Genomic DNA, 10,594 nt, shown 5'->3' with positions numbered 1-10,594 from the left:
ACTTATGTGAAAGCCTCTTATCTTATGAACGGAGAGCTCTCGTTTAGGAATCAAAATTAATATATATATATATATATATATATATAAAGATTGTTGATGATTGGTAAACAAGTTCAAAAAAAAAAAAGGGTTCGACAAGAAACGGATCACCGGATATGTGATTGAAATTTCAAAACCGCGAAAATATCATTTGACGAGATGGCTACAACCTTACAAATTATTGGAATAAAATAACTTGGCAGTCTTTGCACTGATGCTATCACCTTTGAATAGGAACTTCACTAAGCCATTATGGACCGAGCAAGACCAATCAACTCGATGAAGATAACTCCTTCCATTGAGGCGACTTGACCGACAATTTTGAAAATTCCATTTATCATTTATTCATCGTAAAGATTCAATCATGTTTGGTTTTTAAAAAAAATTTCAACTCTACTCAACTCAACTCCACTTATCTTCAATTCAACAAAACAATAATTACTTTTTTTATTTTTTTAAATTTTTTTAACCATTCAATTCAATTTTTAATATTAAATTCCCTCGACTATTCATTACTTTTTTCACAATTCAACAATACAATCATTACTTAATCATTACTTTCTCTCAACTATTCATTACTTTTTCATACTTTTTTCTCATAATTCAACAATACTATCATTACAAACTAATTAAAACAAAAACTCAACTCAACTCATCTCAAAAACCAAACACATAGATTACAGGAAGAATAAGGCCAGTAGTTCCCCTTGCCCATAGAGTTACACTTCTCTCTCTCTCTCTATACATATATATATATATATATATATATGTTATGCTAGTATTTTCCAGTGCATCGCATGATTTTTTAACAAGATATTACTTTAACTTTCCGAGTTTTTAATTTATATGTTAAATGATCCTACTTAATATGCTTGAATTTCAGAATAATACGTTGTAGTTTGGAAATAAAAATTTTTAAATAGTCATTACAGTTTAAAAAAGCGATTCATCATTTGCTCCTATTAAATTCTCAAATTAGAGTCTTGTGAATAGAAAAATTCCATGAGTGAGTAATTTACTCCTTAATGAGCCAACTTCATTTGAACCTAAATGCATTAATAAGAAGCCATTGAACTTCCAAGCATCAGAACGTGGTAGAAGCCGAAAGAAAGAAAAAATTAAATACTTGGGGGCATACGATTCTCAAACTATACATATACCAATGTCATTGATGTTGTTGAGATATGTTGTCCCACATCGAAAAATTGAGAAATAAACCACAAACTTATATGAGGCTTGGGTCCAATAACCTATCAGCTTAAGCTTTTGGGTTGCAGATGGGCTCAAGTCCGTGTAGGCCCAAGTTATGCTCACACACAGACCAAGGATAAATTCGAACCACGGTCAAGGAAGTGCATTTTTATTGGCTACCCTCAAGGAAAGAAGGGTTGGAGACTTTATGATTTGAAGAATCGGCAAATGTTTGTGTCAAGGGATGTTCGGTTCTGCGAAACAATTTTTCCTTTTTCCACGAAAGGAGAAGAACCGAGACAGCAAAGGAGGGGGAGTCCACTGTTTATGGGTGGATATTCATCAGAAAATTTCCAGGACGAAGCTGATGTTCATGAGTCCATATATAATCAGCTCGAACGAAATAATTTCGACCCAACAGTTTTTGGAATGAGGCAGCGGGAGTCCAGTTCCGGGAATGGCGAGAGAGAATCTAGCCCAAGCCCAACGAGATTTGGAGTAAATGGGCAGGGGCCGAGTTCAGTAGGTAGATCAGAGCCTAGGTTACGCGTAGCGCGCCCACGCGCGTGTGCGCACCCACACCGCGTCAGGCCCAATATGTCCGAGTGCAGCCAAAGTGTGCGCCTCGTGTTAGTCCCCCCTTGCCTGAGCACGGAAAAAGAGCCTGGCTCGAGGTCAATTGTTGAGGGCGGGTGTTTAAGGGCACGTGACAACGTGTAGGCAGAAATAGACCACACATTGCACGTGAGGGCGGGTGTTGAGGAGTAAAAATGGGATAAATTCCACATCGGAAAAGAAAAAAAATATCCATGGGTTTATATGGTACTTGGGTACCACTACTTATCAGCTTGAGCTTTTAAGTGGATATGGGTCCGAGCTTGTATAAGCCCCATGGAAATTTTACATGGTATCAGAGAGGGTTATGCTTTCGCGCGCTCATGTGGGCTCACACCACGCCAGATTCGATTTCGAGGTAGCCAAGAGTGCGCCTCATGTTAATCAGGCCCAAGAGTGGTCCGGTCCAGTTCCGAGGTAGCTAAATGTGCACCTCTAGTTAGGCCCAAGTGTGGAGCTCGAGTCTAGTTTGGTATTTGTCCCCCCTTGCCCGAGCACGGAAGAGGATGCCCGGCTCGGGTCAGTTATTAAGGGTGGGTGTTTAAGGCACGTGGCACGTGTTGGACCACACGTTGCCACGTGAAGGCGGATATTGAGATATGTTGTCCCATATCGAAAAATTGAGAAAGAAACCACAAGCTTATATGAGGCTCAAGTCCGTATAGGCCCAAGTGGGTATTTTATAGATGTTCATACGAGTAATTACCAATTTCACTCCCTTTCTCCAAGCTACATTAAGGCCGTTACAGAAAGCTCTAAGCTCTATTCATCGTTCGTCAAATTTCCCCTTCATGGAGATGATCCAAGGCCAGTTCATCGTGCAAAGTGCATACAGAAATTTTAACTAGGGAAAGCTAGATAACAAAAGAGAGGCATTTGCTCCGTTGGCAGAGCCGCAGAGATGGGAATTATTCGAGTTCTTGGAGGCTCTGTTAATAATGGGAGGAATCTCCTAAACAGAAATGAAACCTAACATAATTATGGAATTCATGTACATGACCATCAGCAGAGCTCTACTCTAATGAAGGTCTGTAAGACTTATCAGTTCATAATTCGTAATATAACTTACGGACTGAATCCTATTCGAGTCCGGAAGACTGCTCACTATCCTGTAAACATTATCAAGTCGGCCATAAATGTACAAATTTCGACCCGATCAACAAGGAAATCCACATCTTTGATCAGCTAAAATCTAACCGAAGCCTCTTTCTTGAAGTCGCAGCATTCCCTGTCTTCTGTTCTCCGATGCTTAATAAAGACTCTCGTCGATTCAACGCACTGTCAATGTATTGCTTCAGAGGCGGAAGTGATCCCTGTTCATCCTTACCGGCTTGCCCACGAATTATCTGAATTTTTCTCATCAGATGAAACCCAGTCACGACATGAAGTAGCTTAAGATGATCTGCAATTCAAGAATAGCTTTGGCATAGACAGTACGATATTACCTTTGAAGCCCATGACCTCTCTGCCTGCTGACAAACATCTCTAATGTCTCTTCCAGACATCCTGAGTAACATTTACAGTAGAGAGGAAAAGCAATGTAATTACCAAACATCTGTGAGATAATAACGCTTGTATCACCAGAGTTAAGAATTACATACTCCCTTGTATACGTCAGAACTTTGACAGCCTTGATTAATTCATAAGGTAAGCAAGTACACATAATTTGAGCTTCAAAATTAGTTTCCGATGGCAAAAACTGGCAAGGGTAATTTTACAGAATAGAGGGGCTCACCCTTGTGTAGCAGCAGCAAATTCAGCCAATTCAGCTTCTGTTAAATGCTTGGCATACTGAGCTGCTATCTCACGACGGTTTTGCTGATCAGGAAGGCCAAAGTTGATCATTGAATCAAACCGACTACAAAGACGGACACATGACCAGACAATCTGAGTTAGTAAATGGTTGCATAATCTCTCCCAGCTACTCTAAATTCATTATTCTTATACCAAATATACCTTATTAATGCAGGATCCAGGTCCTGCTTTCTATTTGTTGCAGCAATTACAACTACCTTCTTATCCTGTTCAAATCCATCAATCTGCAACATGGACAATTTAAATGATCGTAAGTCCAGATGGTTCAATCTAACTTTTAAGAGCAGACAGATGGATTTCCTCCTAAGGACCATCTAATAAGAATAAGGACACTGCGTACAAAATCGTGAAATTTGATCTGTTGAAAGGATAAGAATGCAGAACAATCATCTTGTATTAGTTCAAGCTGAAAGCAAAACATAAAAACACTATACCTGGCGTAATAACACTGACAAGATCCTCCGTGTAGCTTCATGCATTTCACTATCACGAGCAACAGCAAAAGAATCAACCTTTCACAACCATAACCACCATCTTAGGAACTTAATACATATTTTATGGAACTGAAAGGGACATATTTATTAAATATAGCCATTAGATAAACAATAAAAATGGCATCCTACAACTGAGTTTGGCAGATATGTACCTCATCTAGGAAAATGATAGCTCCCTCTGGAAGATCATTAGCGAGCGAGAACACTTGCCCCAGCAAGCGTTCACTTTCACCATAGTACTTTGACATCACAACCTCTAAAGGTACATATAGCAATGGAACACCCTGCAACCATTCACAGGCACTCTGTCATCCCATTTTAGATTCATTGTTGTTGATCCAACAGCAGATTCAATACAATGATAAAGGTAGTTGTTTTTGTCAAGGACAACGGTCATCTGTTGATAGAAAATCCCAAAACATGAATCCAATGGGGAGGAAAAGGTAATACTCGAGCAAACCAAAATTTTTCTTTGACCTTACTGTGTAAAACTTTAATGCCAGAGTATACATTTGCTGTCATCAAGAGGTTAGATGGGAAATATCACATCACTCTTAACATGTAGCTTGGGAAAAAAAATTTGAACGTAGAGGTCTAGATAGACTATGCAAAAAGCACAATGCGAAAAGTAAAGGACCGCTTAAGACTAAAGTCAGTGAGAACATTCTGCTAGCTCATGACTAACCGCTTGAGTGGCAATAACTCGAGCACAGGATGTTTTCCCTGTACCTGGAATTGCAAATGCATTTTAGTATTACAATTTCCAAAGAGTTTAAACTCATACTAGTATTACAATCTCCAAAGAGTTTAAACTCATAATAAAGCAGCATTAGGTGATTGGATCAAGTGGGAGAAAAAAAGAGCACGTGAGGCATAATTTAGTTTTAGAATTCAAGTACATCTTAAGTTGTTAACTGTTTCTATGACGCTCATCCACAGTAAACAGCAAAAAGTGAGCAGCCAACAGGCAGTAGTGAGGGGATGAAATAATGAAGCAAAAGATCAGCTAATTAATTTTCTCAGGTCCTGTAATATACATTCTTGCACAGAGTATGACAAACAAGGAAATTATTGCCTCTGATGTGTTGTTTATCTTATACTTTGTTGCTTGACAATATGCTCTCTGACATCCAACACAAAAGGCATGCAAACACGAAAATTGCACACAATTTCTCCACATCTTAAATTCACACACACATCCCTAGCACACAAATTGCCTAATATTCACTTAGATGCAAACCTGGAGGTCCTTCAAAGAGCACTGCTCGAGGTCTATTTGACTCAAACTTGCTCCGAGTTCCACGGGCAATGTCATCATATACTTCAGGACTTTGCAAAGCCAGTAGTATTGTATCCTCTATTTCTCTGCATGAGAGGAAGTTGAAATTACTCTGCAGTTAAGAACCGCTCAATAATTGTCTAATTGAGTATGCACTCAGATAAATTCAATTCGCAAGATTTGCCATAACAACTCAAGACTTTGACACAACAGTAGAAAATGCGTAAATTCAACCAGCACTTGAGACTTTCTCAAAATAAAATGTTTACTCCAGTGATCACTAATATTGTATTACACCAACAACCAGGATATCTTGCTCAAATTCCTTCTTGATGGATAGTTTACCTAAATCACCTGTTAAAAGCAACAACTAGAGATTTATCATAGCATTGAATAGATACCTTTTCTGCTGATCATACCCAGCAACATTGTCCCATGATATCGCCTTTGTTGAGAAATTAATACGGGGTTCGTCAAGTCCATAAATTCTCACTCCCATTGACTCAAGATTTGCAATTGCCTTTTCAGGAGACACCTTTCCAGCATTACCTTCCCTTGGTCTTCTTTCCATGAACCTATCCTGCCCCATCTTTCCACCAGCTAATTGTAAAACAGATACAAAAGCCTCTAATTCTTTGGGAGTCAAGCTTCCTGGCTTTATAAACTCGATTTCCTACAACAAAAACTTGATAGATGAGTATTATCATTAAAGTCAATCATCGGCAAAAAGCATTCAAGACAAAGGGAACAAACTAAAGCATTATTTTCATAGATGAATATTAACTGCTTTCTCTGAGCTGATAAGCGAACGGAATATAAGAATACACAAATCTCCATCTGGTGCAATTATGTCGTGATGATGATTCTCCCCTCTGACCTCCTTTTGCCTATGTGGATAATTGAGGGTCAGCTGCCAAGCAACTGCACTGGAATGTGTATGCAAAGGAACAGTAAATAAGCATTAGATTCATTATTATCAAAGAAGTCAAAATCTCCATGAGAATGTACTAAATAGCAGGCTAAAAGGAGGAAAGAGCCAAAAAAGTTTGGCCATATTGAAGAAGACGAACCTGTCCCAACCACGCGCTAACATATCTGCACCACCACCATTCTCTTCAGCCTTCACTCCAAGATTGGAAACAAGGTTTGCAATCAAGTGGGAGATTTCGCATGCAGGTGGTACTTGGAATTTGAATGTCACCTGTAAAACCATACACATAGGCATTGGAACATTCTCGATACATCAAGCAAGCTCCACACAAATTTTTCTTTGTGATGGAACATAAGGAAATAAAGGTGGAGCTGCACAACCAGGTAGCATAATACCAGAATAATAATAATAATATATAATCTGTAATAACCTTTTGGCCTTTAACTGCAATACCAAACCTAGGATAAGAACCACGCTGTATTCCTTTACTTTTGAGCAACTCTTCGATTCGTTCTCGCTCTTTTCTTGCAATCTCCTCAATATTTTCTCCACTTGAAGGAGACTCTGCCGGTAAAGGAGTGCCAGCAATCTGAAGAAGTAAAATTAGCTCCGTCAAGGCAATTACTAGATGCCCTGTAGTTCTCTATCAGGCTGTCAAACTTCATATTATGTGAATGAATCAATCATATTAAAAGCATGCAGACATTCAAAGAAATATGCCACAATCCTATAAACAGGAGTGTTCCCAGAAATAAGCAGCTTCAGTGGTAATAGCTTAATCTACTCATAGAAAAGGGAAACGAGGAAGTCATTGACACATTATGATGTCTTCAATTCCATAATAGTATGATCTTCCCAATATAAAATTTTACAAACCTCGCCAGCATCCGCAAACACTGTTTCAAGCGTTCCAACTCCAAAAATACCAGCTAGGAGAGCCGGAAAGAGATAATTTGCTCCATGAACTTCAGAAAGCAATTTCGACATTCGCAATTCATATGCATTGTGACGGCCCATATGCTCCAATGACCCTGCATGGGTGGGCGAACTATAAGCAGCAGACATAAACTTCCTCGTGCCGCAACTTTTCTATGACAGTTTGACAAAAACATGTGGTATATTTCCTATTGTTCCATCACAGAGGCCCCACAAACAAGAGCAAAATTCATAATGCCAACCCAAAACCGGAGCACATCAGACGACCAACCTAAGTCATCAATCATGTGACGGCTAGCCCGTCTATAGCTTTTGAGTTCAGCTAGCCGTTGCTTCTCATCTAGTAGGAAAATGCAAACAAGAAACACCACAGCCGAACCTCAATGAAACCAGCTGACCATAATCAAGTCCACAAACAAGACTTCACGGCACATAACTGCATTACTTTGCGGAAGTTAACTACCCTAACTTCACTGATCGGATAAGCTTACTCGAGAGGGTTAACTTAACATGGTAGTGGTTTAAGAAGGGTCCAAAAAATTTGAAGAGAGAAGCCACGAAGCGGAACAGGGGTCTTGCAAAGGTCCAATTTTAAGGTTTTGTTACATTTGATATCAATGCCGGCATACATCAAAGCAACCAAACAAGGAAGGGAAGCCGATCAATTTGCACATGGCAGTAGCAGCAACTTGAAGCGTAAACAAATCGAACGAGCAGGAATAGTTACGAGGGAGGGAAAGAGGGGTAGAGAGATGTACGGAGCGATCGAGCAGGAGCAGGAGCAGGCGAAGGGTTTGGTTGGGTTTTGGACAAGAAGGCCGTGCGCCATGAGCGAGCGGTTCCGAGGAGTCTGCTCCGAGTCGCCATGATTGGGCGAACCAGCCTATCGGTCAGTCAAGGAGACTCTTCCGTAGAGGGTTCCGCACGGCTTCTCTGTTTTAGAACTTCTTCCTCGCATTTATTGAAGTCGGTGGGGCGGCACTCTCCGGGCTCGGAGTCCGGACTTCTTGCAGTTCCTTTTTTTTTTTTTTTTAAGGAAAAAGCGGTTCGGCCCCAATCTTTGGGCTAAGCAACATTTACCTCGTCCAAGTTGCACATCACCTTCTGATTTTTATAGAAAATAGGCATTTTGCCTTTTCCGATTAATATTCCGACAAAAAACAATCAGGTGCGTGATATTTCTCAAGGATAAAATGTCTATTCGACAGAGACAAGAGGGGAGCAGATCAGTGAAGGGGGTTCCTTGACTAGTCTTCCTGCCAGGGGAGGCCACCGGAGGCCCAATCGGTCTCCAACGACGTCGGCCGGATGGGTGGCCAGTTAATGGCCGACAGGAAACCCCACCCTTTTTTTTTTTTTTTTATTTTGTTACGTTATCTAGTCCATGTGTTGGGTTCATGTATGCAGGGAGGGTTCACTGTCAAGCCAGCTCAATTTTATATTAATCTTTTAAATTTTAATGGAATTTAAATAGTGTTCTAGATTTGAAAGTAAAATGATCATTTGTGCAATGCTGATAGAAGGTGAAAAGGTGAAATATTTATGCTACAAGTGCAATTTACCTTTCTTGTAATTTGCCCTTTTTCTTCAAATAAATTTCTCTTATTGTCTAGGTTTTGCGAGGAAAATGTTTTATTTAACTTTCCCTTTCCTTAAAACTCCATAAAAAAATATTTAACTAATAACGACTAAAGATGTAACCAATCAATATATTATAATATATAAAAGCTGAGTAGCGATGTCGTGTGAGTTCCATTGGCTAACCCTCAACTCATGGTCGATCTATCTTTTTGGCTACTCAAAGATTTTAGTTATATATATTAGAAATTCGTATATTGTCCATCTTTATTATTAATACTTCATACATACGTTGTCTTTAGTCGCCTATGTAGAATACAGAGAAGGCATTTTTCACACTCAATGTATGTAAGATATCAAGAAGTTTTTTTTTATTACTAAATAAAAATTCTCGAGATATGTGATTTATTCAGGAAAATTACCTCCACAAAATCTTTTACGAGTTTGCACGGTCAGTACAAAAACTATTTTTGGTAACAATTTAGAACAAACCGTTATAAAATGTCACAATCAATTACATTCCGTCAATTTCAATTGACACGGTCAATATTTTCTGACGTGAAAGCTGGCATGTCATATCCCATAGTGTCAATAGACAATTTTGTATCTGAATTTCATAAGTTACATCAATTTCATTCTTGACCTCTCGATTACATCAATTTGATCATCAACTTTTGCACTTTTACATCAATTTGGTACTGTTACATCAATTCGTCCTCAACTTTCGCAAGTTATATCAATTTAGTCCTTCTCTGGTGTAGGTGCATCGATCAAGTCCCAATGTGACATCAGTTTGGTCCCTGCCACATCAATTTGGTCTTACCATTAAGTATGAATGCTGACGGTGTTAAATGGTGAAAATTGTTACATCAATTTTGTCCTCTTGTTACATCACTCCACCGACTCTTTCCTCTGCAAATCCTTTTCCAAGAAGAGGGAAAAGAACGTGGGCACCTACGGCCACGCGATACCACAACTACCATCCCTAACCCCGAAGCTGCTCTCCTTTTTCTTCCTAAAGGTCCACAACTTGTTGTAGGCAACACCGACAAAGAAAAAAAAACGAATAGCCCCACAATATTCTAGTTGATGGGAGGGGAGGGGATGGGGTGAATGACTCCTAGTTGAGTCATGAGTTTGTCGACGATGGGGTCTTCTTGGAATACGAGATACTTATTCAAATTCAATGTACCAAAAATCTTATAAATAATGGACTTGAAAATTTGTCTTGTACATATATCTTTTATTTGCTTTACTTTTTTATTGGGCCTTTACTCCTACATGATATTTCTTTAAGGTGGATTTGCTATATTGTTAAAAAATTAAACAAGTGCATATTTTTATTTTTTATTTTATTTATTCACGTCATATGTATTGATTATTTACATATAGTTATAAAAGAATTGATAAAATATTATTGCACAAAGCGGAAGTATCACCTAACTAAAATTGATATGTGAATAACCTCAAGAAAAGCCTGCAAGCAATCCAAAGCGAAAGGTCAGTGATCCTGGAAGGCTAGTTCGTATCTATAGGTCCAATGGGCTTTTTATCACTTCGAGCCCAAAAATGGAATGACCACTTGGTCCAGTGGGGTCCAATGGGCACCTCAACCTACTTGTATAACCCCCATCCCCACGACATCCAGGCCTATCGGTATTCCTTTCTTTTTTTTTTTTTTTTTTTACCCTGATATATAGAAGTCCTATAAACTCA

At 39.0% G+C, this 10,594-nt stretch overlaps 1 protein-coding gene across 1 annotated transcript; it reads right to left on the bottom strand.

Annotated features, from left to right (window-relative positions):
* Window positions 1–2,775: 2,775 nt before the first annotated feature.
* Window positions 2,776–8,400, bottom strand: LOC116205622 (katanin p60 ATPase-containing subunit A-like 1). The gene is made up of 14 exons (XM_031538255.1): window positions 8,059–8,400; window positions 7,241–7,395; window positions 6,795–6,953; window positions 6,504–6,634; window positions 6,218–6,359; window positions 5,835–6,106; window positions 5,395–5,519; window positions 4,840–4,883; window positions 4,307–4,438; window positions 4,095–4,172; window positions 3,802–3,884; window positions 3,581–3,703; window positions 3,291–3,351; window positions 2,776–3,191 (listed from the first exon to the last, which is right to left on the bottom strand). Exons 1-14 carry the CDS (start codon window positions 8,165–8,167, stop codon window positions 3,027–3,029), a joined length of 1,779 nt encoding a protein of 592 aa, XP_031394115.1. The 5' UTR covers window positions 8,168–8,400; the 3' UTR covers window positions 2,776–3,026.
* Window positions 8,401–10,594: the final 2,194 nt, after the last annotated feature.

Source organism: Punica granatum, chromosome 4 (genome assembly GCF_007655135.1).
Source record: "Punica granatum isolate Tunisia-2019 chromosome 4, ASM765513v2, whole genome shotgun sequence".
Taxonomy (NCBI): Eukaryota; Viridiplantae; Streptophyta; class Magnoliopsida; order Myrtales; family Lythraceae; genus Punica; species Punica granatum.
This window is presented reverse-complemented; position numbering and strand designations above follow the sequence as displayed.